Source organism: Anas platyrhynchos, chromosome 2, assembly GCF_047663525.1.
Source record: "Anas platyrhynchos isolate ZD024472 breed Pekin duck chromosome 2, IASCAAS_PekinDuck_T2T, whole genome shotgun sequence".
NCBI classification, from domain to species: domain Eukaryota; kingdom Metazoa; phylum Chordata; class Aves; order Anseriformes; family Anatidae; genus Anas; species Anas platyrhynchos.
The window spans coordinates 27,973,591-28,000,792 of record NC_092588.1 but is presented as its reverse complement, the minus strand read 5'-3'; the positions used below and the strand labels follow the sequence as shown (position 1 = coordinate 28,000,792).

The 27,202-nt window shown below is 39.1% G+C and overlaps 1 protein-coding gene across 2 annotated transcripts; it reads left to right on the top strand.

Annotated features, from left to right (window-relative positions):
- The first annotated feature begins 1,481 nt into the window (after positions 1-1,481).
- Positions 1,482-15,455, top strand: LOC101802933 (carbonic anhydrase 3). 2 transcript variants are annotated; one of them, XM_027452431.3, is made up of 8 exons: positions 1,482-1,689; positions 2,124-2,321; positions 8,041-8,159; positions 8,947-9,039; positions 9,965-10,030; positions 10,219-10,374; positions 14,278-14,409; positions 15,248-15,455. In XM_027452431.3, exons 1-7 carry the CDS (start codon positions 1,644-1,646, stop codon positions 14,395-14,397), a joined length of 798 nt encoding a protein of 265 aa, XP_027308232.1. In that variant the 5' UTR covers positions 1,482-1,643; the 3' UTR covers positions 14,398-14,409; positions 15,248-15,455. The 2 variants fall into 2 exon arrangements, with proteins under 2 accessions (XP_027308232.1, XP_038031409.1); XM_038175481.2 differs by lacking the exon at positions 15,248-15,455 and having other exon boundaries at positions 14,278-15,241.
- The last annotated feature ends 11,747 nt before the right edge of the window (positions 15,456-27,202 follow it).

The window sequence follows — 27,202 nt, the reverse complement described above, 5'->3', positions numbered from 1 at the left end:
TCCCTGGCCTTCCTTATTGACATTGTATGACTAAAAATCCCACTCTTTCCTGTCCTCTTTCACTTCCACTTTGGATCAGAAACAAACAAACAAATGAACAAACAAACCTTTCAGCCAAGACCATGATTCTGGACCATTGTGTAGCATTTTCTGCTACTGTAGCTTACACAGTGTTCAGGGGTCCTGGACTTTTCCACATGACAACCCCACACTTATAACCTGTGCCATCTGCATTTTTCTTTGACAGACTTGTACTTTTTCCCCACTTCACTACTATTTATTAAGATAATTCCACTTGTTATTCAGAAAGTCTACAAAAGCATAAACCACAGTAATTCACCTTTCAGGCCAATATCTTTTCTTCTGCCCAGTTAGTCTGTCATCCATTTTACAACAGTGTGCTAGTCTCCGTATCTAACTCATCTAATAATTCCCCACGTGCCAGGATAACAAATATTTTTCAGAAGTTATTTGAGTTCTGCACGTCACATGTGTGTCGCCTAAGGAACGTGCACATGCTAACAAGTATGCTTACAATTTTAAGTGCACTTTGATGCATAACACCCTGCTAAATGAAAAGAGAACAGAAGCAAAACAAACAGATCCTATGTTTAATGCGATAATGGAGACTTTATTTGCAGCAGGCAGAGCTGGATCTTCAGCTCGGGTGAGTTCCACTTTCCAAGAATCCTTGCAGTAGGAAGCAGCACCTTTTTAAAAGCCAGGGACAAATGACACCACCGTTTTTGTGGGGAAGCTGTTTACGACAACAGTGGGAGACAGGGAGCAACACTGGATGCCAATTGTATATGTGGAAATTTTATAGGCAAGGGTGTGAATCTGTGATAACCATTTGCATGCAGAAGCTGTCAGACACAGTCCCTCCCAGACGACCTCCAAATTGGTGCTGCACTGTGGATCAAGTGGGAAACACTGCTAACACAGTCCCCTCAGGAGACACCCAGCCTAATCTAACCTGAGGCAGCCTCACAGCAAGTGGGCTTTCCAGAAACGTCCACACAAAGTCCATTAAGCTTGGAGAAACACGAGGGCAAGCAGCAGTGTGGCTGAGCAGCTGGGGCAGGCCTGTACCGGCTGTGCACAGGTGAATTGCTGCTCCTGTGTAAGGGAGAGAACTGAGGCGATGGAACCTGTAACTCTCCTCAGCGGAGTTACGTCCAAATTTGTGAAAATTTGTGGAAACTGGACTGCTCACTCTGGCAGCCCTGAGACTGCTTCACACATTTCCACACCCCACTCAGAGCTGGGGCAGGCAGCAGCAGCCCTGTCCCCTCAGCAGCCCTTCCCAGCACCGCCCCGGTGTGCTCCAGCATCTCTGCCCCATCCAGGACGGCCGACGACCCCCTGCCTCCATCCCCTAAGTGCTCGCCACACATCGGGGCCACCCCACAGAGCGGACCCCCGCCGCCATCCCCCCGTGCACCCTAAATGCGGGGCGGCCCCTGACGGCGGGGCGGCGGCGGGCGGTACCGGGGAGCGCGGCTCTCCCCGCCCCGGGGCCCCGCGGTCCCTCTCGGCGGGGACGGGCATGGAGCTGGCGGCAGGGTATAAAAAGCAGCCGTCAGGGCCGGCTGCTGTCCTGCCAGAGCCGCTGGGAGGGGCTGGGGCGAGGCAGAGGCACCATGATCAACCCCAACTACTACCCGTGGGGCTACGACAGCGACAACGGTGAGCACCGGCACAGGCTTTGCTCTGCAGTGGGGTGCCCGGGGCCGAGGCTAGGTGTGCCATCTGGGTCACCCTCTGGGGGTACCCCGTCCTGTTTCTAGCCACTGCCTGGCTTTGAGCACACACCTTTCATCTCCTCCCCCGGTGTGTTGTCAGGCACCCGCTACATAAGGTATCTGGGGGGTGCTGTGTGGGTTTGGGTTCAGCTGAACAGCGTGTGGTGTGTAATATCCCAGCTGGAATGATCTAATTGTTTGTTACACAGCTCTTGACAGGCCATGACTAACAGCCAGGTGATTAGTAACCCACTTGCTAATACATTTTGTTTATGTTCCATAGCACGGCAAAGACAAACTTGCAATTGTTGTGAAACAAGTGCAATTCATACCTAGCTGGAAAAGGTTTTCATGATATTTCTCTGTATTTTTTTCTAGGACCAGACCAGTGGCACAAAAATTACCCGATTGCCAAAGGACGCCATCAGTCACCTATTGAAATCAATAACAAAGAAGTGCATTATGATCGCTCCCTCCTGCCGTGGTTCGCTAGTTACGACCCCGGTGCAGCGAAGACCATCCTCAATAATGGGAAAACCTGCAGAATTGTGTTTGATGACTCTTTCGATAGATCAGGTTAGTTACGTTTTTACCTTGAGCTGTTATGGTATGTTTGCGAATAGTTCTCAGCCTGTGTGAAAGACAGAGGGCTCTGAATGCTCATGGCTGTAAGGAGGTCTTTATGTAGCGCCATGCGCATGGCACATACAGGATGCTGTGACTCCAGTGCCCCTCACAACTGGTGGGAAAGGCCTGTGGCTACTTTTAAAGTCCATGGGTTAAATCCTAGGGAATGGAGAAAACTGCAGATAAGCTTGTTGCGGCATGTATTAAGGTTAAGGGTAAATTTCTGTACTTGCCACAGTGCTGTTGTGTTGCTTTCCAGGGGCCCATGCAGTCTAGGCTTTGTCTATGAGGACTGAAATCCATTTGGGGCTATTTGACATGCCCAGCAGAACATCTGTAACTATGTATATGGCTGAAGTCACTATAATGGAAAACTGTACCCATGTAATGTCTGATAAATGAAGTACTGAATCAGATATCACCACTAAGTCACTTTAGTTAATCACTTAATCACTTTGACATTCATAAAATTTTGTCTTAATGAGGATGAGAAATTGCAGTATTTCAGTTTCAATATCCAAAATATTTTAATGCCCAGAATCTTTTATCTCATCACTCACAGTTAATACAAGAAGTAATATGGTACACTCATAATGTAGATCTTTTAAGAATTAGTGGGGCTATGTATTTTGAAAAGATGTGTCTGTTCTGTTCAACAGGTGCTAGAAGTATTTAGTTTGCGTTGGCATAACCATTGAAGTTTCATGTTGACAATGTTGGCTATATTTCAAAGGAAAAACATCCCATTAAAGTATGAAATGGCATTAGTACTAAGATAAAAGAGAAAAATCAAATGCATACCTCACTCTTTATTTTTATATCAAGGTCAACAGAATTGTGTTATTATTTATAGCACATGAAATGGTAAGAAAAGGAAGAAATGTCAATTTCAGTAAAGTATTAAAAAGTCAATCTTCTATAGTGAACAGACTAATTAAACTACAGTATAAGCTTCATTACAATATAACTAGGATTGACTGCTATAATTACTATGCAGAATTTTGCTTATAGGTTTGTTGGTCTTAAATGCCTACATGCACTAATTTAATTTAGATTAAATGACTTGGGTTTCATGAAAACTGAGTATCAAAATATGTGTAATGGAATAGGTAGTACACTATCAAAACTCACAGATTACTACATCATCAAGAGGTTGATTACCTTTCTAGCAAAGTGGTAATATTTAGTGTTATTTATATAAAAATATTATTCTTAGTGTCAGATAGCATTATACATAAGTAAAGACAGGTAGCTGTGGCATATGGGAAGACCTCCATGACCATTTCTTACTTTTTTTTTCGTTACCATCTCTTTTATTTGTTGGAACAGCATCAGATATATCAATGCGTTATATATCTTGAATTAATGTCAGTTATTGTTATAATTACTGAGATTGTGCATCATGGGGAGTATCCAGGTACAGAAATACATAACACAGATGCAGAACTGTGGCTACAAAGAGAAGAAAGGTTTGGAACTTTCTGAATTTTTTTCAGATAAATTGCACAGTATCTGTTGTGTTCTGATCTCAGAAATAAAAAGTGACTCACTGGAAAAAAAAAAAAAAAGTAGGTGTATTTCTCAACTCTTTGAAGGCAAGAAACATTCAGTGTTTATTGTTATGTCTTTTTTGTTATACCATTGTCTGTTGAGTATGTGGGTGGTGTTCCTTCTCTAATATAATGCTAATTGCAGGACAAATTCCACTGTGCATACTCCTACTGACTTGAGCAAGTTTGAAACTTCTTGGATACATATAGTGACTTATTTTGTGTGTAAAGAAACCACTTGCTGCATAATATATATAACAGCAATAACATCAAAATGAAGCTTTTATTCCTTTGGAACAAAACCATTCTATCTACCTATATATTTATCTATCACTTTATCTGAATTATTTCAGAGTTAGCCAGAAAACTAAAGCCTTTTTTTCTTTTCCTAAGTTATTCAGTTAGTGGTCATACTTGTATCTGTAGTTACATCTAGGTTTTTAATAGTAGTAGATGAAGTAGACGTAAACATTCCCTAATTGCTTAGTAGATTGCAAAGATGATAAAAACAAATTACTACGCACCTCTCTCAGAGTTTTACTTCCATTGTGTCTTCTCTGCCAGAAAGGCTTTGAATATTCATCTTTTGGACAGTCTCTTAAACTCAAATTATTGTAGAGAAGTTTCTGGCAGTAGGACAATCTAATGTAATTCACATTTTATATTGTAAAGGGGCCTGTTGCTGTTATCTTTGGAGCTACTCTAATACAAGCAATTGGAGAGTTTATCTCCAGCTATTTATAAGTTATGCAGGACCTCAGTGCAGGCATGCTTTTTTATAAGGCTACCCTGATGATTTTTTTCAGACTCTCTTGATTTCTTATCAAAGGAATGTGTCCTTTTGGGAGTAGATGATGAAAAAAGAAGTTAAGCAGATGATTACTGTACATAGTGAGAACTTTTGCTTATAGGTCTGTTAATAGCATGACAAGTGCTTGTGGGCACCATTTCCTGGAGTACCACCTTGTGGGAAACCTCGTTTATCTTTGCAGATGAGATTTTGATAATCAGCTTCTGGTGAATAAACAATTAGTACAAAGCCCAGTCACTTTAATTAGAACTGGGGAAGTCTGTCCATAGACCCTCTAGTTTTGGTTGATTTTGGTAGATATCTAGTTTTGGTAGATTTGGTTGAGTAACTGCAAAAAGTTACTTAACATTTTGTGTACTGACTTCACATTGGAAGAAGTTGGTGGGTGTTACAGTAATACCACAGCTAAATCCCTGTGCTTGTGTACCCCGGTAGCTATGCTGCCTACCACTTTACTTCATGGTTATACTTCATATTGCTAAAGGCAGCAAAATTAACTTCTTCCTTCAGTTCTTAGCACATTTATCATTTGTGGTGTCTGCAGGAAAGTATTGAGTGTAAACGAGCACTGCAGAACTTGGGTCCAGGGGATTTAGGAGCTGAGTTTCTATAAACTTTGGACTTCCATGCTATTGTTGGAGGTACAAATGCTTGGACAGTCAAGGGCCTTCTGAGGCTATGGTTATGAAGTGGGTTGTCAGCTTTCTGCCCCTGGAGACCGGGATGCCAGCCCTACCTGAGATCACAAGAATGTGGGAGCTCAGTGAGAGCAGGCTCTGATCCAGAGGCACAGAGCTGGAATGGGGGTGTTGCATTCAGGTGAAGGTCTCTGGCAGACTGTCAGGGACAGTCTTTTTCCCAGTCTGTCCCCTGAAGAGCACAAAGTTCACATACAAATAAGAGCAATTCTTTTGCGTATCTATTCACTGTTGACTCAAGGAAAATTTCAGTGAGAACTGTGGAAGTATGTTCAGAAAGCTTTTAGCAAACACATTTGACCCCTGCAATTAGCCAGCGTGTTTAAGTACTGAGATCCTATTTGAGCAGAGGATTTTATAATGGCTAAAATTTGTCACTGGCATTACAAAGCTGTAGTTTTTACACTGTCACATTCTGTTACAAAGCAGCATGTATGTTGTTACAAAGCATAACAAAGGTGATGTATCTTTTTCAGCTGTTCAGCAGTAATACCTTACTAATTTAATTTCACTGTGGTTTACCAGTTCATTTTATGGATGCAGCAGCATGCAAGGATCATAAATCTTGTAGGAGCAGTTAGTTCTTCTTGTGTTTATAAACACAACTCACTTCATGACTCTGTTTGGTGCTCCCTGTGTTTTTCCACTTGACTTTCAGAGTATGCCTTCACAGCCAGCAAGGAAGACAATTGTGTTTACATAACTCCACCAGTTTTACTTTAGCAAGACACAGAATTCGAGCAAGTTCTTCAGACTGACACAACATTTTTGTTAGTGTTTTGCAGTGCCTGGTAGCAGGCACTGCTGAGGGTCAGTGTGCAAGCCTAGATAAAAAGAGCAGGAGGACAAGAGTTTGCAATGATAAGAGCCCTCTAGCCACTAAAAAGTGCTGAATTCTCTTCTCCCTTGCCTTCCTGGGCTGGTGGTACACTCTCCCTGTAGTTAGGCCCTGTTATTTTGAGGGAGTCCCATAATTTACTTACTCTCATTTCATATATTTCTGTTTTTTATACTGCACACTTGCAATTAAATTTAAATAAATAAATAATATTAAAAAAAAAAAAACAACAACTTTTGTCCATTGGGAGATGTTGGCTTAGAGGCATCTTAATCTTTGCATCATTCTATCTGCTGAAAGTTTGCTAAGCAAAACCCACTGCCTATTTATAGATGAGAGAAGCATGAATATGTTGGCATGAGGTGATGCAGAGCTTCACCTAATGCCCGATTGTCTGCTGATGGCCCATCTGTGGAAATAATGACACGTTTTTACCTTAAACTGGATTATTTGGTCTTACAGATCTATTTTAATGGAGAATTGATGGCTTTGTCAGCTACTACTGTTACTGTGTCTGCACCAGCTGTGGTACTGAATGACTGTGGGAACAAGTAAAAGGCATTTGAAAGTAACAGCTTGCTCTTAATATTCATTAAAGAATATTCTTAATGTCCTTAGTACTTTGTTTCTTGAGGTGATCAGGGATTTCATTCTTTATCTTTTCAGATTTAAGGACATTTTTCTTTAATGTACAGAAACCTGTTCCTGGGAACTGCTGAATGGCTTATAGGAATGCATATTAACATCTATCTCCAAAAAAAGAAGTGAATGAGAATTCAAGATTGATTAGTATTTGGCGAATGTTGAGAAGTTCTTCCCTTTTTATTGTGAGCTCCTTTCAAATACACTGCCTTCATCTGCTGTGTAAAAATGCTAAGATTATCTAGAGTGCAGGCTATTGCTTGTCACAGGCTGAACTTTTCTGTAGGAAGATGGTTTGCATTCTTAGTGATTGCTTTTCTGGCTCATTTGCTCCCCTCTTCCACAGCCAGAGGGAGCAGCCATTACAGCAGCAGAAGCAGCATCAGTGTTTTCGTAGCTTTTTAAACAAAGAAGTCATCGTCTGCTATAGCAGATAAAATCTGTAGAATTTTGCAGGAATTTCTTTAACACCTTGCATTTCAGCAGGTGATCTTAATCATAGCTATTTTTTTGTGCTTTCATATAGGTAAATATTAAATTTAGGTGTCTCATGTGTTTTTTTAAATATAGGCCTAGCCAGTGGAGATGGAGTCACACTGAATCAATGGATTCTGGAGAACAATTCAGGTCACCGTCTGCTGTGTGCCTACTTAAGGCAAGCAGAATTACTTCAGAGGCTTGACTTCTGATTAGAGGCTTAATTCAGTTACCCAAACATAGGTATCTCATATCATTTTTGATGACCTAATGTAAATCACCTTGCCTCCAGATATAACTTTACAAATGTACAGTTTTTCTACAGATTCTGTACCATATCTGCCAGCCCTGTGTAGATAGGCATAGCTCAGATGCTCACATTTATGTAAATTAATTAAAACAGTGGTCTCAATTGACTATTATGGAAGCCAGGCATGCATTTTCAGCTGTCTGTAAGTGGATGTAGCTGAAAACAGTTGCCTGAAGTGCTCTTGCAGATATCCAAGAGGTATGCAGTTCTCTGAGAACGTAGGAGCTCTGTACAGTAACTGTTTGTTAGTATTTTAAATGTATATATATTTCTTAACAAAAAAAAAATAAAAATAAAAATAAAATACCTGAGTCTAATGCTGATGCAGATTATCAATTGCAGTGTTGAGAGGTGGGCCACTTCCAGGAGTCTACAGGCTGCGTCAACTTCACTTTCATTGGGGTTCGTCTGATGACCATGGCTCTGAACATGTTGTGAATGGAGTGAGATATGCAGGAGAGGTAAGACTCCCTGCTTTTTACTTTAAAATATGTTATAAAGTAGGATTTTCATTTCTGTTCAGTGGGACAAGAACTGTCATTTGTCAGCATTTCAAATAGTCCAATTATCTTTAACTATCTGTGGCATCTTCTTCTCCAGATTCTTATAAATGTGAATTGTGCTAAAGTAATTCTTACCCCATAAGAAAAGAAAAATTGTATATGTGAAATAAAAGTTTCCATGTTTTTAAGACACTGTGGCTTGAAACACAGGACATCAAGACTGAATTACTGAGAAGCAATGGAAACTTACTAAAACACTTTTCTGAAAATATAGTATTATGGCTGAAGTGACACAGAAATTAGAAGGAATGCCTTACATTAATTTTCTGCCTTTAAGATGGTATTGGAAGATGAAGAGTGTAGATTAATAATATACAGAACATACATTTTTATAAGTTCTTTACTAGATTTACTGTATTTTGAAAACTAAATGGTAATGAATCACGTATTGGTAGATCACTTCTGAATTGTGTGTGTTCTGCCATCTTGTCTATGTTCAGCTTTAGGATGAAACTTCTTTTAACATTGAGATGTTTGTAGTTCATTTTAAAGCAAAATAGTAGTCTAAATTGTAATATGACTTGTATAATTCATGTATGAATTGACATCTAATTTTTTTGAAGGCCTAATCCTCACTCTTTGTGGCCCCAAACTTTCTCATATACATGAAGAACTCTAAATTCAGCCTCTAATAGTTTGCAGTTCAGTAATGGATCTCTTTATATTTGTTTCTCTTTGTTTCCAGCTACATTTGTTACACTGGAATCCAAAATACAGTAATTACCTTGATGCTGTGAGAAGAACAGATGGTATAGCTGTTTTGGCCATTTTTTTGCAAGTAAGTAGAAGCACATATTCCTTCTCTGTACTCCTACTGTACACATTTCTATTCTTGCAGGGTTAAAAAGCAAAAACTTCTGAGTTTTTTTTTTCTGTATTTTCTATGGATTATACCACAGTGAAGGGCTTGACTTTCAGTAATGCATGCTTTTCAAGTTACAGAGCATGAGTCATGATATTTCCAATGGCATTCAATATTCCATACGCTTGTCCCAGTGGCTATAGTGTCACCATGTGGCTGTTGGAAACTGTAAATTCATATGCATTTTTCCCTTCTTTAGGGACACAATGTCAATAGTAGCCCTTGGACCAATAGCAATCAGTTGTTTTTTGTGCTAGTCGTGGACTGATTTCAGAGACAGATACATCTCCTAAGCTTTTCATGAGCTTTCTACTAGGCAAAATGGACTTATCCTTTTTAAAAATCCTTTTTTGGGGCATGCAGTCTTAGCCTGAAATACCAGCCTTTGTTATCTCTTGTTTAATTAATATTCACCAGAGATAGATGGACATCTGTGTTGAGATCAGCAATTGCAAACAAGAGATCTGACCATGAAGTCTTGACTTTAAACTAGAATTAAACTTTTTCCAAAGTCTGTACTTGAGTCTGGAGAGTTGGTTGTCTTTCTCAGGCTAAAATTCACTGTCAATAGGAATAACTGTGTTGTGTAATTACCTGTGATGCAGGGTTTCTGTACTGATGTGATTTCCTCATTTGGATCGTAATACCTGTTAGAGTACAAAGAGAAGGTTGAGAAGGTACAGATGAAATACGTATCTTACTTAGCTGGTAGGAGTGACAGGTTGGGTTGTTGCATTATAATTTTATAGTTAATATATGTTTGGATGCACATATTAAAAATACCAGAAAGAAGAAAACTGATCAGCAGAACTCTGGTTTGCTCATGCTTTCTTCCTTACAGGTAGGGAAAACTCCTAAACCAGAGATGAAGAGAATTCTTGAAGAAATAAATGCCATCAAAACAAAGGTAACAATGTTTTCTGTTTGGTTTGTGGGTCTTTTTGTTTGTTTTTAATAGGAAGATTGCTGGGAATTCTCAGGACAAAAAACATCAAGAGGCATGACTTTATAGTTTTCAAATTCTGTGCCAGAGCTAAATCTTCACTTAATCTTAACTAGAGCTGTTGAAAATGTTGTTTGCTTTTTTGTTTTAAGGGGAAAGAAGCTCCTTTTCCAAACTTCGATCCTTCAATTCTTTTCCCTAAGTCTCATGACTACTGGACATACCATGGTTCTTTCACTACTCCACCTTGTGAAGAGTGCATCACTTGGATTATACTTAGAGAGCCTATCATAGTCAGCTCAGACCAGGTAAACTTCAATTAGATAATATTTTACACACTTTTTAGTTACAAGTAGTAAACTGATCTTATCTTTTGATAATGAAATGCTTACTGCTTTCTGTGAGAAATTGCTTGATTAAAAAGACAGTAAAGAACTGGATGCCTTAGAAACTATCTTGGGAATCCATACAGAACCTGCAAAAATCTTCAAAAGACTGCAGTCTACAACCTAATATATGCAATCAACCTATTAGACCCATCTTCTCATCTGTCTCTGTATGACTTCTGCATTAACATTCTCCGATTGTTATTACTCTACTGGGAACAACTGATTGTTTCCCAGCCCTTGTTAGAAAGGTTGTTCAACTCAGCAACCATCAGAGAGACCTTTATAAATCAGTAAAGTCAGAACACAATGTAGCTGGTAAGAGTTTATAGCTGCTTGGGGCAGAACTGGTAGCAAGCAGTAGTTACTATTTATGAGAGTTCTTGCTCTCATGGGCAAGAGATCCCTTGTGGCATCAGCTAAAGAAAAGAGGTAATTCTCTTTTTGTTCTTGTCTCTGTGTTCTCATGGTATTAACTCTTGCTAGTAGTTAAGGAGGGATCTAGACGTGGCTCATACACAGAACCCAAAACCCTGCATTATCCCAGACCCACTGTAGGAAAGCTGTAACCATTAACTTGTGTTCTTTAGCCATTTAAATCAGAACATTAAAGCATTTGGCTGAAGGTTGTTGTTGGGTTTGCACCAACAACTTTGATTATGCAGGATTTTTTCAATCATTTGTGTTCTCTCAAGCTTCCTTAGGTAAAGCGTTTATTGTTTTTCATGATGTTTGAGGGCAATCACTGGAAAAATTATGAAATAAAGCTGCTGTGAAAAAGTGACCATCTGCAATGAAATGCTGTGGGTCAGTCTAATAATAAACAGGTACCATAAATACATTGCACTGAATGAAGCCAGAGTCCACAGATCTCATCTAATTCAGCTTGGCATTTCCAGCTTTTTGAACATTGTACTTTTCAAATGTGTCTTATGGTATGCTTTTCTTTAAAAACATATTTTATCAGAATATAAATCTGCTAGGTTTGTTGATTCTCTCATGTACACAAGAAAGTTATGGAAGTGTTGTGTTTGATGCTTGATACCCTTGTCTGTATCTTTACAAACAGGAGAAGCATCAGATAACTATAATTTCACATTAACCTGAAAGCCTTCTCTGGTCATTTACTATGAAGAGGTATTTCTTGTTAATGTTCATTCTCCCCAGTCCCATTTATAGAAATTTGAATGCCCTCTTTCATCACCTTTCAGCCAGTGCCTAATACCACACAAGTCAGTTTTCTCATCTGAGATTATTCCTCTATTTATCAGACTGCAATGATATGATATCACCAATTTCAAGACTCCACAGTGAGAAAATGAACATTAATCAAGTGACTGACATGTTAAGTAGGTGTTATATATGGACACATAACTTCTCATCTTAGGTCATCAGGGTGATAAGACATTTCATTGTATTCATTGATGTCCATGTATCACAAAAAAAATATCTGTTTGCTACTACTTTGCATTTATGTGGCTCTTTATCTTTCAAATAATAGAACTCAGGTATGATGTGAACCTTAGCTGGCAAGAGGTGACATATGGTAATGTATTCAAATAACTTACAGCTTAATTCTCACAGTTTATGGATTTGATCTTCCTCCTGTTTCTCTGCCCATCCAAAAATTAAAATATATGGGATACTCTGAAGCTGGTACTTGTGTGAAAAATACAAATAGGCTCTGGCTGGTTTCTACAAAATAAATCTGCTTAGAGATTTATATTAGAGAATATCAACTACAAATTTTTTTAGGGAAGGTATAGTCATTACTGAGCATCTCTGATTTAAAATGTGTTTTGCAAGGAATATCCAATCACATCATTGATCCAGCTTTGGGTTATAGTCTGTATTTGGGTTATAGTCTGTATTTGGGTTATAGTTTTTTTTCAGCTTACCTGAAGTTAGTGAGTCTTGGGAGACATACAGGCAGATCCCTAACTGACCCTACTGCAAAAAAATGGAGCATTTAAGATAAAAAGAAAGTTTTGACATATAGATGGGACATCGTCTCTTTCCTGAGATAACTCTTTTGAGGCAGAATTAGTATTGTATGTGAAGTGCTGTATGCAAGTGCAATAGAAAGACTTTCCTTACTCCAGAGTATCTGCAGTCTAAATAATGTATTCATAGGAAAGGATCATGTTACTAATTATTTCTAATCCTAGAAGGTGGATTACCATTGCAGCCCTGTTAATAGCGCTTATCTGAAGTGCATATGCATTTGGATCACTTGGATGCTTTTGCAGCCAGATGGTAGTAGCATATTAGCCACAAGGATAAGTGCAGGCACTGGTAATCAGTTACTCTGTAGGAAAAATCAATTCACCAAAAATCCCTGTGAAATGTAGAGAGGGTGGCCTAGCTGCTCTTTAATGAAAGAACAGGAACTTAACTGTGGAATTCCGCTATCCAATTACAGACTAATTTTTTTCACCTTTATGTAGTTATAGCCTGGATATATGTAATGATGGTTTTGTTTGTTGGTTTTTTGTTTGTTTGTTTGTTTGTTTTAACTCAGTGTAGGTGTCTTCCACAAAGCAAAAAGCATCAGTCTCTTCTCTAACAGTACTTTTTCAGCATTACCAAAACTGATGAACTATTTTTATCTCTCACAGTTCTCATACAAATTGTTCTTCATCTGAAATCTGGAACTCAGTTTCAGATGAATAATCCAGCTGATGCATATTATGCTGATCGTAAATGTGACCCTCATATATCATGTGTCAGACAAACTGAGATAGTTGGCTTTGCTGTGCCACATGGTGAAGAGCAGCATTGAGATGCGTGAGCTAGCTGAATCCATAAACTGGAATGAGTGAACACAGTTTTTACAGCCCAGACAGAAGTTCTGCTTCCACTGTGCTTGAACTCAGTACTCTAGAAGCTAGGTTCATCAGAGTACTGAAGCCAGTTATGAGCCAATTTGATGTGTGCCACGCATGAGGTTACATTTTTAAGTGTATGCACAGAAAAATGTATGCAATCCTCTTCACAGAAAGCCATTCAGAACGTGAAATGTCAAGTGTCTGAATCACAGCTGATATGCTTCCTATCTAATGTCATGCACGGCAGTGGCAACAAATGAATATAATCTATCTTTGAGTGGGTGTGTGTTTTGCTTCCTTTGAAAATCTGAAAGTTGTAGAGGAAGACCATTATACAATTTTGAAAAGCATGGGCAAAATTTTTACAGCATCCCTCAACAGGAATAGACCTTGATTTAAAACATGAGCAAAAAAAAGTGAAGCTGCAGACACTATTTACAAACCATCTGAAAACTTGACCAAGTCATCATCCAGGTTTATATTCCTGTCACTAGTAATTTTTTTCTGTGTTACTGCAGCAGAATTTATCCTCTGCTACAGACCCACCACAGAAGTGAACAATTAGTTTAGAATTTAGTTTAAAATTTAGCCTTAACACCTTTCAGTTCCAGTGGCTGCTTAACAATCAGATCTTAAGGCAGGGTTAGAATAGAAGCTTATTAGGACAGGCTGCTCTATTCACATATTCCAAGAACTTCCTATTTCTGTAGCTGTACACAGTTCTGTAGACAATACGTAAGTGACGGTACTTAACATCTGACAATCCTGTTCACATAGGACCCATTGTTTTTTCTCTTGACTATTTCTAAGAATATTAGTGCTAGGAAAAGAAGGTGAGTACAGTTCTAGTGGTGATGGGGTGAAGGACAACCTCACAACTTTGAAGGAGGTTTTCTTCCCAGCTTCTGGGGCTGGGTGTGCCTCGGTTTAACTGTTGAGCTGTGGATTTGTTCCCAAGGGATTTCCGTCATGACACTTCAATATTGCTCTCCTGCAGATGGCGAAGCTCCGTAGCTTATCCAAGAATGCTGAGAACGAACCTGATCTCCCCCTGGTTGATAACTGGCGCCCAACTCAGCCTCGGTATTTCAGGATGGTGAGCGCATCGTTCCTTTAGGACCTGGTTCAGGTTGGTTGTTCCCAAGCGAGGTGACCTCTAGAACTAGAAGATGGTCTTGTTTTGGGTCATTTGTTGCATTTAGATGGAACTCCAGCTGTATGTTTGGAGACTGAAACCTTGAGTTGTAAAAAGGGAATTTTACTTTCAGAGGGCAAAATTTACATAGGAAAATCCTATCATTAAACTGGAAATAGAGAATCTGTTTAGCTCTTCATTACTGCTTTAGAATTAGGTTTTTTTATTAGTATGAAGGACGAAAGAAGATGCTACTAACAACTATAAAAGCATTTCCTATTGCCCACGTGTCCCTAGGTGCTTGTCTTGCTACAGACTAAAGATATTGCAGTTGTTTTCAGCATAAAACCATATTTTTCAATAATTGTTTTCAGATTAAGTGTATTCTGCTCTGAGCTGCACCAGTTTTGCACATTAATAAATGAGATCGCTTTTTTTTGTATTTGATATTCACGTAAAATATGAAAGGATAGAAAATTGTTTCATTACCATTGATAGCAAAATCAGCAATTAACTTCTTAAAGCAAAGCACAGGTGTAACAGGACAGTTAGAGGTCCATTCTGCAAATAGTATTCACTGAATTATACTTAGTTAAAACTATGGAATCAGGGAAGAGTTGTTTGTATTTGTGTCACAACTGGTTGTCCATATTAAAAGACTAATTTGCATGTTAATGTTGTAGCTATCAGTGACATGGATTTTGAGGACTTTATCTTAGTATCCTGAATATATGTTTTTTCATGTATGCAATTAGCTTTTCTGTGTTAAAAGGATATTAAGATAGCAAGAGTTATTTTTTTTAGTGTTGGTTTTTTTTTTCATTTTTTTTAGGCAAATTCTCTGTTCATGTGCAAATATATTGATTCTGCTATCAATGAGATTTGTGCATAAATATCTGAAACCACAGTTTGAGTCTTCTAATCAAAAAGCAGTTGACCAGGGTGTTCTTGTCTTTTGTTTTGGAATCAAGAACAATGAAGCAGGATTGTAAGTGTATACTTGAAATAAAAGTATCTCTGCATTAAGAAATGCAACATTAATAAATACATTTACTTAAGAATTTTTGGTTTGTATGTGTGTTTTTTTTTATTTTTTTTTCCAGTTTTCCATACAAAAGTAATAATTCTATGGAAATACTTGTCAATATCCTCTGTAATATGCCTTCATGGCATATTAAGGATGGATGGTATCTTTTTCAGATGTTTCTTTGAACCACAAGAGCACTGATACTGTTTTATGTGACCGCAAGGAAATAGCATCTTTAATGTGCTACATGCTTGAGAGATCTACAGCAATTCTTTTAGTGAGATTACACAATGGCTTTCATGTAATATCATATGAATCAACCAACCCCTTCACAAGCTGATTGTACAACAGAAAAGTTCAATGTGTATTTAAAACTGTTAATCTGAAAGGTAATTAAGATTCAGCTCCAGGAATAAAAATTGGCTACTGCTGTGTCATGAATAGATTCTTAGCTGCCACATTCTGGGGCAGGAGGATGTTGCTGAGCTTCTTGATGTGACAGGGGGATACGCATCCTGTCTCCAGATTCCTCACTGTGAAAATTTCTGGACCATGTCCTCACTTCTGTTTCTTTCTTCAAACAGGTAGTATGTTGGTTGGGAAATTTAGCTTAGTCATTCTTAGCTTTTTCCCAACTGATTTTCCAGATGTGTTGCATTGTGGTGTTCATGTTATGGCTTGTAGCCATATTGTGAAATAATTCAGATGAGTTAACACTGTTTATGTTGCATGTATGCATTTCTGAGGTAGACACATTGTCTTACATAGACTTCCACTTGAATGAATGACTTATACCAGTAAAGCCTATGGTGATTCCTGTGTTTGAAAACAAATATATTTATTTTTAAAATACTCAATTAAATGTATTTTATTCCCATCTGGGTCATTCCAGGACAGCTCTAAGCATAACTTCCTGTTGGAACACCAGTACCCAACACAGTGTTAGCTGCAGGTATAAGAACGTGTCCTGATGCATACAAATATGAGAAAACAATACTATAAACACTTCTTTTTCTCCAGTCAGTTCTGTGGTATATGTCCTGTGAATTAGAAGATAGTTGTTATTATAAAATAACCTAAGTTGTATGTTTTAGAGCTTAGAGTAGGCTTATTTTTTTTGCAATTTATGACAATGCAAAACTGGGACATGCAATCTCAGGTGTTTTTTTTTTTTTTTAATGATATGGTGCTTTTCCAGACACACTTTGTGAAGGAGCTGTCTGGGTTCTGTAAATGAAGCTGAGGTCAGCCTCATCCTTTAGAATCACATTTATTAGCTCTTTTAAACTTGCAACCCAAGTAACCTCTCTAAAAAAAGTGTCATTTGAATTTCTCATGCAGGTGCTTCCATAGCACTTTTATTCATAATTAGTAAAAGGTAGAATAAATTAGGCTCAGGACTGTTTTCCCTCAGTTGCAGATACAAGACAGTGTGCGCAGATGGGCTTTAGAAGTTGTTTTGCAGACATCCTTCCTAAGTCCAAGGGACTGTCTGAGGTAATGGATGACATCAAGAACAGTGGTTCAGCAAGCATCAGGAAAAAAAGTGTAGGAGTAGAAAGAAAACAGAAAGCTAAAGAATGGGGGCGGCAGGGCACTGAAGTTGTAAATTGAGCTGTAAATTGAAAGTATAAGGAGATTAAGGAGAGTTTTGAAGGCAGCAAGGGAGGAAATGTGGGGTGGGGTGAGTCAGCACTTAGAATGTGTTTATGCCTGATGCAATTTTCCCTCCCCTCTGGCCATGTTCATTGTTATTTTACAGAAGTCCTCCCATGCCTTTAGCTTGCAGCTTTCTGTAACTATAAGAAAAATTAATCACTGAAAAATTAATTCACGAACACAGGTCACTGTAGTCAAAACATCCTACACATCTCACTTCTATCTGTACATTTCCTCTGTGGGGGTGTAGTTCTAAGCACAGTGAGAGCAGGGAGCCCCAGCTCTCTAATTTTTAGCAGAAATACCTGCTAAAAAGGGAGAACAAAATTTTCATCTAGGTCAGGTAGAAAACAATGGTTTACTATACATATTTTATGTGGCTTATATGCATGACTATATTCGGCTGTATTAAGTGCTAATGAGGAACAGTCCCTTTAAAGCAGAAATGCAGACATGAGGCATTCAGCCACATTGCAAGGTTCATTGACAGCCTTTTCTCCAAGTCCCTGTTCATCTTCTGCAGATGTCACAAATAATTCAGCTGGGTCTAGCCCTGTGGTGATGAAAGTCTTCCTGAAGCTTGAAACACTTTAAAGGCACAGGCATACCTGTGGTCACTGGCATCCTTGAAAATGAGTAAGAAGGTATATACGGAAAGAATCATCTTTCCATAGATGATGGAAATCATCTTACATCTTTTCATAGATGAAAGAAAGAAGCTTCTAAACCAGAAGCTTCTGGCTTTTAAACCAGAAGCCCCACAGCAATGTTTTCAAAAGCAGAAAATGACATGAAGGAATACAGTAAAGTGGGAAGAGTCAGGACACAAGACAGTCAAAGCAACACAACTGACCTTTATGTATTTCTGTATTTGCTCTGTGTTTTCAGACTTTCATTTATTTATGGTTAGCAATTTGCCTCCTTACTCACTTTCAAGATACCCAATATAACATCAAGACTAGGCAAATATTAATATTACCTATGAATGAGATAAGGGGAGAAGGATGGGAAAAGCAGATAAAGATATGAAAAAGGGAGGAAGATTAATCCCCCGAGTGTGTCTGAAGGTTATTTTATTCCTTTTTATTATGACTTGTGCTTAAATTACTTCTCTTAAAAATCTGAGGTATCCAAGTAAATATCTCATTCTTTTTGAAGGATTTCTTAGAGAGGAAGATGCTAACTGGTGGCAGCAGCTGAATAGAGTGGTTTGTACAGCCTGATGTACATCGATTTGGTGGGGAATTCATTTTCCATTCTGTCCTCCAGCTATCCTGGTTCTATTGCCTTATTCTGCAGAGCGCACGTATAGGCTTTGTGCCGGGAACACACTATGCACAGTGGGACCAGTTTCTAAGTTTTGGGCTTTTTTTGGATGAATCACAGTTGTGCTCTGCAGTTTATGCTGCTTCCCAAGTAACAGTTGTGGGCTCTCTGTATTTGGCTTTTGATTTGTGGTACACATGGCACCAAATCTGTTCCCATAGTCTCACTTTATCAGCCTGAGAATTACTAGATACTCCCCCCATGGAAGACAACAGGATCACATTCTCACTGAAATATCTCAATGTACATTCCTTCCTCAGGTGCTTGGGGAAAATGTTCAGTTTTCAGCCACTTCAAAGAAAAGCATGTGGAAACTCACCTCAGGTGTAATTTCACTCCTCGAAACTTGTGGGGTTTTTGGTTGTTCTGATGTTGGGTTTTTCTATGACATCTTTTCATCAAAAACACAGCCCTTACAGCTAGAATAGGCTGTTGTACATTTTTTACATCCTTGTAATAAAGCACCCTATGGTGAATATTTGTGATCACAAGAAATGATTGGCACAGTTGTTCTGTCCTGTTCACAGGCAGTTGTACAGCAGTGACAGCTCTCTGGGCCTGAATTCTTCAATCTGTCAGCTGGAGAAATCCATCCTTCTAGAAGGACATGTGATAATCCCTAACCATGGTCATTAGAGAACATATCACACCTCCAACGGAACATGCTGGCTCAAGCTGAAACATGTCTGGCTTGTTTTGGATAATGTTTGACTCCATTGCCTCAAAGCCTTTTTCACATAGACCTGTGACTCTGTGCTTTTAAAGCACTATTTATCTATCTATCTATCTGAATGTATATCCATACATACATGAAGCACATGCATGCTATGTAAATAAGCATTATTACTGTTTGGGTTTTCAGGACTCCCGAAACCAGGAGTGGACCTCACTGGTAAGTGGTGTCAAGGCATACCAAAGGTGTGGGACTGATTAAAGACCACTTGAGTGAACTTGAGCAAATAACTTCTTTGAGAAGAGAGATGGCTGTGCCTTTCATTCTTTATGTGCTACAATGAGACTGAGACTTGGTGATCCCACACAGAGACACAGGACAGCTTGGATTAACATCCACACTTACACAAAACACAAGCTGGTTCCCTAGTTTCAGAGCACATGTGGTTGTCTGAAATAGATGCGATGAGACAGGTTCTTCTTTGCACTGACCCTGCATTCTTGCCTTGTATACCTGTGGGAAAAAGTGTTGTGTGTTTCCTGGGTTTACTTCTTTTAACGCCAGTGTACTTGTTCTACTCTTCAGTAGTGGGGCTGAGTATTGTCTAGCGTTTGTGACTCTACAAAAACAAGGTGAGGAGAATGGATGCAGAAACCTGTGGAACCATGTCAGCAAGTCTCCAGTGGAAACACTTGGAAATCTCCAGGATTTTCTGCACTGGGTAATATTCCAGAGATTATGATACATGGTAGGGAGGTTTTGTGATTATTGCAGTTCATAGTAAATGATCAGATCAGTTTTGTGGCTTTCCAAAATGCAATGACTTTCATAATGTGTGTTCAAGAGAAGAATCAGAATGCTGAGGGAAAATACACTAACAATGTGAGTACAGCCAGTACACTAGGACATAGACTAGGACAGAGACAAAAGGATTTGGGGGGAAGTTTTATTGATCTCCCCATAGCCATCAACATATGTAAGTGTTTCATATGAGAGAAGAAGCAGCCAACTTTCTTGTCTCTGGGAACCACCATATCTGCATAACACTGAAGAGTAAGAGAAGGAGAGTGGATATCTGTCCCAACAGAGCCTTCTGCTTTACTGCTTTCCATAGACTTGGCTTTAGATTATCTAGCAGCACCTGTATCATGTTAAACCTTGGCATGGAGGCAACACTTTAATTGCTGACTAACAACATGCTGCTGAAAAGCCTGTGAGCCATCACTGGCATAAAGACCCACTGTTTTCATAATTGACTTTAAGTTAATTGTTCAGTTTCAGAAGGGGATTAAACTCTCCCTCTCATACCATAAAGTTGCTGAGGAAGTAAGTTCAGGAGAGCATTTAACTGAGTTTCACAATAAGTATTGTGCTTATAGTGAATCAGAAACCTGACATGGACTTTAGAGATTGTAAAAAGAAAGCTTTTGGCCTCTGGCCTAAGAAAGCTCCAATTTTGCAAGGCTTGTAACGGGAGGTTAAGAGCATTTTTATTTTTTTTTAACAAGATAGAAATTCACTGCCTTGACTTCTAAGGCAGAGCAGTCTTGCAACAACTGCTGCACATCACAAAACAAAATTAAACTCATTTCTTCCTTTCTCCAAGAGGTAGTTCCCAAAGGCTGCCTGGCTAATTGGTGTAAATCCTTGGACAGGGTATGAAAGCAGCTGCAGATGATGTTTAGTACGGTCTAGTCTGATGGAAAAGGAAAGCACTGGGTTGGTTATGCTCAGAAAACAGACACCATACGTGGTCAGATTTTCAATTCATCCCATCAGTAGAAGGAGTGCTCTTCCAGATACCCAAGCATTCAATGAGATCTATACCTCTCATTAGCAGGGTATAGATTGAAATATCCTTTTTTATTATTATGATTATTGGGTAGTTATATAACTTAACAATACTGTAACTGCTGAGACCACTTTATGTAAGACAAAAGGACCAGGTTGTCAGCCCAGCTAATCAGAGAGACCTCTGTGGCTCTCCAAGTTTAAATTCTGATTTTTGTACTACACTGTCATCAGTTTTGCTACTGCAAAGCGTTGCTGCTTGTTTTCAGATAATTGGCTGCAGGTTTTTTTCTGATAAAATATGTGAAGGTCATTCCTTTTATTTCTTTATTTTAGTAAAACTGCTGAGAAAACAATTCTTTGTTAAGAGAAGCAGGGAAGATTAAAATAATTCCCTGTAGGGTACTTAATAATTACAGCTTCAAAAGCACTGGAAAAAGCCCTGAATGTCAGGAATTAAGACCATTTTGCACATCTGATATGCCACAGATTTATGCTGTCATCATAAGGGAGCATTGTTCACATAGTTAGAGCTATGGATCCTCAGAGTTCCCTGACACTGATTGGGGTAATGATTCCACTTGGGATCTCTGCAGGCTGAGTAGGTTATTTTGTTGTGAAATCTGACACAAGCACAAGTGCTCAAGTTGACTACCAACGATCAGCACCAGACAGGCTCAGAATCATTTTTACTCAGTGAGATTTCACATTACTACAATATAAAGCTACTGTAAAGAACATAATGATACTTTTATTCATTAAAACTCTATTGCTTTATTATGTATGCCAGTTATGTGCTGGCTTATGGTTCCCCCAGTACTTAAAGTCTGCTAGTAAGGGAGCTCTGAGACATAATTCAAATAAAAAGATGCTGATAACATAGAAAAACATGAAAATATGAGAATTTTATCTAGTCTTCAATTAAGCCAAATATTAGAATACTACTTGTACGAGTAATTAGGCTTCTAGTAGTTTACTGAAAACTACTATTGTAGAATTTATATGTATTTTATTGTAGAATTAATAAATCGTTTAGCTTCTGTTGTAACCCCCAAATTTCTCCTTATCCAGTGCAGTAGTTACAGTAGAAGAATTAAATAATTTCATGTTGGACATGATTAGGAAAACTTTACTCCAATCTAACATAGCTTAGAAGCACTCCAGGAGGCTTTGCACTTCTTTCGTTGTAGCAGGTATGCTAACACTTGCTGCAATATAGGAATGCTGTTCTCTGTCATCTCATTAAGGCTTTTTGATTTTTGACTGATGCATAAGTCTAGATTGGAGTAGTTGATACAGTTTGCAGATAAATACAAGAGAAAACAAGATATGTTTTGTCTTGTCCAAATATCTCACAGTTTCAGAGCAGTATATGACAATCATTTGAACTCATTGCTGGTATGGTAAAGTAATCTAAAACTAGCTGAAAGCATGGTGTTTTATTTAGAAATTTTTCTGTTTCCCTCTTCTATAGTGGTTCAATAGTAGCATTGCTACATATACTTTCTCAAAGTATTGAATCTCTACACTGATTTTTCTCAGTAGCTTCATTTATGCTTCCACCTGTGTTTTCAGAACTTTATCTTGGGATTTGGTAAGTTTTAGAGTGCTTGGGTTAAGACATCTATACATGATTAACTTTAATCATGTGAGCAGTCCTACTAGATTAACAGCATTTATAATGGATTAAAGTTTGAATAACTGGAATCTACTGGCAGGATATTCCAGGGAATGCAGAGGGAAGTAGATGGATGTGAAAGTGATTTAAAACAGGTGTCTTCCTAATGTGCCAAAGTTGTTAAGAACTTTAAGACAGGCGATGGAGATAGATTTTTTACCTCTTTGCTGAGTATGAGTAGTGCTGTAAACCCTTGGTATGTTGCAAAAGTGTGCTATGTTGTTTATATTACATAACACCATTTCTTTCCATCCCCAGCTCCCATCTTCACACATGCCACCTGCCCTTGGGTTGGTAGGCATCCAACACCAACCTGCACTGGAAAAACTTGCTGTTTCAGCAGCAGCAGGTACAAAGTCCTTTCCTGGATGAGAGTAGTCTCCACGTGTGTACCTAAGTGTATGAGGGAAAGATACTTCCAGAGAGGGTATATAGATTAAAGTGGTGTTTCTTAACCAGAGATGTGACCGGAGTACAGAAGAAATACAGAAATCAAGCTGCAGCTTTTCCAATTATAAAGGAAAAAACAAGGAAGCCATGGTGATGATCTAGGGCAAGGATGGAGAAAGTGTGGGCATAGTGGAAGGCTGAACTGGCTGTAAGGTGGACCATGAGCTATTTTTCTCAGTTGCAGCTAAAGCCACAAGACTGGGTGATGTAGTGTAAAATTATATTGAGGAGAAAAAAAAAATGGATGAGGAGGTTTTGCTTGTTAAAGCTGCCTGCAAGGATGTGGGGGTGGAGCTGGCCACAGAATAAAGACATGTAGAGAGGAAAGCAGACATCCAAACAAACAGGAAAAAAGGGAGATGGAAGGTGGGAAGACCGAGTGAAGAAAATTGAAGTGGGAAAGATGGAAAGAGCTTGACCTGTTTTACTAGGGGATTTTGACTGTGATTGTATGCAGCCAGAAGACAAGTTTGAAACGACTTATTTTAAATGTGTGTAAAACCTGCAGGGTGGTATGCCCCAGGATCCAAAGCCTAGTTCTGGTCTCCATCGCACCTGAGTAAACTGAGAATAACTTCGCTAGCATTATCTAGCAACACAAGTTGATACATGAGAGAAAAATCATGCCTAAAGAATAGACCTTCATGGCTGAGCAATTAACGTTGAAAGTGTATAAAGGGCAGAGGCTTTTTTTTTTGTTGTTGTTCATTTTTCATGTGACTAATGTTAAGACATCTGTCTGAGTTAGTTTTCTGCTTCAGGTCAGAAGTGTAGTTTATAAATGAAACTCCCATTTATTATACTTTGGTTTGGATTGTGGAGAAGTTTTAGATGAAAATGAAATGCACAATGTGCTCCAGAGGGCAGCTGGTGCACTCACGAAATGCTTATATGAAATATCATACAGCCCTTCAGCTCTCTGTGTCAGCTCCTACTGGTTCACTCTGCTTGCTCATGCAGACAGAGCATAAAAGCCCAGACATGGACCAGAAAACCGTTGTGTTAAACTGTGTCAAAATGCAGGGAAAAAGAAGATAATCCCTTATCTAAAAACAAAACAAGACAAGACAAAACAAAACAAAACACCCAAAAGACAGTACATTTAAAATGAGAGACAGCAGACATGAAAGAAAATGATGGGCATTGCACCAGGGTAGGCCGTGGAACAAATGCTTATTTACAGTGTATGAAACCAGAAGGTATTCCCTTTTTCCATATGCAGTTAGTGGCAGAGCATGCAGAGGGACAAAAATGGGTAGTGGGACAAAAATGGGTGGGAGCCCATGAAATGGCCAGATGGTGTGAAATGCATGGCAGGAATGTTCACTGGGAGGCCAAGCATCGCTCTGTTTATTCCTGACAGTACACAAGTGTTTGAAATAGTGAGGGTTCTCAGTTGTGTCTCTTTTGGGGCCTTGAAGCTTTCTGGAATTTTCAAGGAAGATGATACAGGAAACCAGATCAGGACAAAATTTAATATGGATGCATGGATAACACCAATCACCTGATTCAGGAGTTGGTATCGCAGGAAATATGTGTTCCTGACCATCTTCTTGGAGATGTTTTTGCTTTCCAGGTAAATATATGAGAAAATCCCATGGAAGAAAACTGTAAGGAACATTGCTTCACTCACCAACATAGTACTTACTACTATTTTTGAAGAGGAAGCAGAGCACTCAAGCTCTCTAAACCTCTGTGGCAGGATTGCCCCCTGTGCATTATCTCATATTTACCTTATATTTTGATTGATCTTGATTCTCTTTTCTCTGTGGAGGAATTTGTAAGAGGCAAGTGTTTTCTGTAGGTGTGCTGCCAGGTAAGACTTTTATGTCATGCTGATACTGTTAATACTATATTCTGACAGAAGCTTGGGTTCTCTAGATCTTATTGGACTTTCATATCACAATGTTTCATTCTTTTTATTAGAACTAACTTCTGTTGTTTGAATATCCTGGTACTCTGGGCTTAGGGTTGAGTATCAGCACTAGTGGTCCAAGGTCCAGATCAAACATATTTCAGTAGATAAGAAATGTCAGTCTGATGAAAGCTCACAATGGATGTATCCAGCATTTTTACAATCAAATAATTCAAGTTGAATTTTCATTCTTGACTTCTTTTCCAGTCACATTGTGCCTGAACATTTAAAAAGAGATGCAGGTGCCATTTCCACTACCTGGGTGAATTATTTGAATTTGAATTATTTTAATAAAATCATAATAGTCTTGGGAACTCTGACATTAAATGTTTCCATATCTTGTCTGCACATTAGCAGTTGTACTGCTGAGTCCTACAGTGTATTGAACTAATTCATTGTACGTATGAATATCGATCAGCACTGAAGCTGTCTAATTTTTTCTTACGTTAACAGACTTTTTCTGCCAGTGCAGGTATGGTTTTCAGCAGGGTATGTCTTGTTCATGACAGCATAGTGCTATCCATGTGAATTCCTTAAGTGAATGGAGAATAATCTCATCAAGGACCACATATATATACTGGATTAGTGTAACAACATTGACACTAACAGTGTTTTTAGGTCTTGCCTAGGCCTAGAATTTTAATAGGCATATTGCAGAGCTTTTGGGAGTTAGGGTAATTCTCACCATGCCACAGAAAGGAGAAAAAAAGCAACTAAATCAGGCATATTTTGGTTAGATATGGTGGAAAACTATAGACAGGTAGAAAGAAGACTTTGCAGATGGGGCCTGTGGAACCAGATTTGAGCTCTTTCTGCTCTGGCAGATATTCCAGAAAATATTTGGCTGTTGCTGGGGTTTCCATACATGACTGTGATATTTTCCATAGTTTGGCACACATCTGAGTTTTTTGCTATAACCTGATACCTTGGCTATAGCATTCCGCAGTCTGAAACAGTGTGACATACCTCTTTCATACTCTTGTACATGCTAGTTATCTTAAACAAGAAAAAATTGTAACTTTTGTCATACATATAGTAGCAATTTTCCATTTTCTCATATTCTTTTCTGGACTAAGACGTTTAAATAAAATTCACATGACCATATCCCCCCATCTTACTCCCCATTAACTTCAGCAGAGCTAATGACATGTAGATACTGTCATGTGGGGAGGTGCTATGTCCCATTTATACTTAAAATATTGCCTATGTTTTTGCCTGTGTTATAGCCCACAAGAACGTTAGCCAAACTTTAGAGATAAACAGTTTGGTTGAGACAGTACAACATTATCTTGTTATATCAGAACAGATAGAAAGAGAATGACCACGAAGATCAGTGTAACGTTTTGAGAAAGCAGCCAGCTAAGCATCTGAGGAGGATGCTATGTGTTTATTCAACAAAACCCTTGAAATATTTTGCAGTTCTGAAACTGGTTCTTTGTAAGCCAATGTCAGGCAAGAATATTCACAGGAGTACAGTAAGCAACTCCTAACTCTGGCTGAAGTTTCCTTTTTTAAAGTCATAGAATTGGTGTATATGTTTGTCCTACATACAGATGACTTTCACACAGAATCACACAGAATTTCTAGGTTGGAAGAGACCTCAAGATCATCAAGTCCAACCTCTAACCTAACACTAACAGTCCCCACTAAACCATATCCCTAAGCTCTACATCTAAACGTCTTTTGAAGACTTCCAGGGATGGTGACTCCACCACCTCCCTGGGCAGCCCGTTCCAGTGCCTCACAACCCTTTCAGTAAAGAAATTCTTTCTAACATCTAACCTAAAACTCCCCTGGCGTAACTTTAGCCCATTCCCCCTCGTCCTGTCACCAGGCACATGGGAGAACAGGCCAACCCCCACCTCGCTGCAGCCTCCTTTAATGTACTTATACAGAGCAATAAGGTCACCCCTGAGCCTCCTCTTCTCTAGGCTGAACAAGCCCAGCTCCTTCAGCCGCTCCTCATAGGACTTGCTCTCCAGGCCCCTCACCAGCTTCGTCGCCCTTCTTTGGACCCGCTCAAGCACCTCGATGTCCTTCTTGTAGCGAGGGGCCCAAAACTGAACACAGTACTCGAGGTGCGGCCTCACCAGAGCCGAGTACAGGGGGACGATCACCTCCCTAGCCCTGCTGGTCACAGTGTTTCTGATACAAGCCAGGATGCCGTTGGCCTTCTTGGCCACCTGAGCACACTGCTGGCTCATATTCAGCCGACTGTCCACCATCACTCCCAGGTCCTTCTCTGCCTGGTAGCTCTCCAACCATTCC

What these genes read in the sequence shown, in the direction of transcription:
- LOC101802933 (XM_027452431.3), top strand. Translation starts at nt 1,644, where the DNA reads ATGATCAACCCCAACTACTACCCGTGGGGCTACGACAGCGACAACG. An exon ending in GAGTGAGATATGCAGGAGAG is followed by an intron (nt 8,160 to 8,946) that starts GTAAGACTCCCT and finishes CTTTGTTTCCAG; the next exon opens with CTACATTTGTTACACTGGAA. An exon ending in TCATAGTCAGCTCAGACCAG is followed by an intron (nt 10,375 to 14,277) that starts GTAAACTTCAAT and finishes GCTCTCCTGCAG; the next exon opens with ATGGCGAAGCTCCGTAGCTT.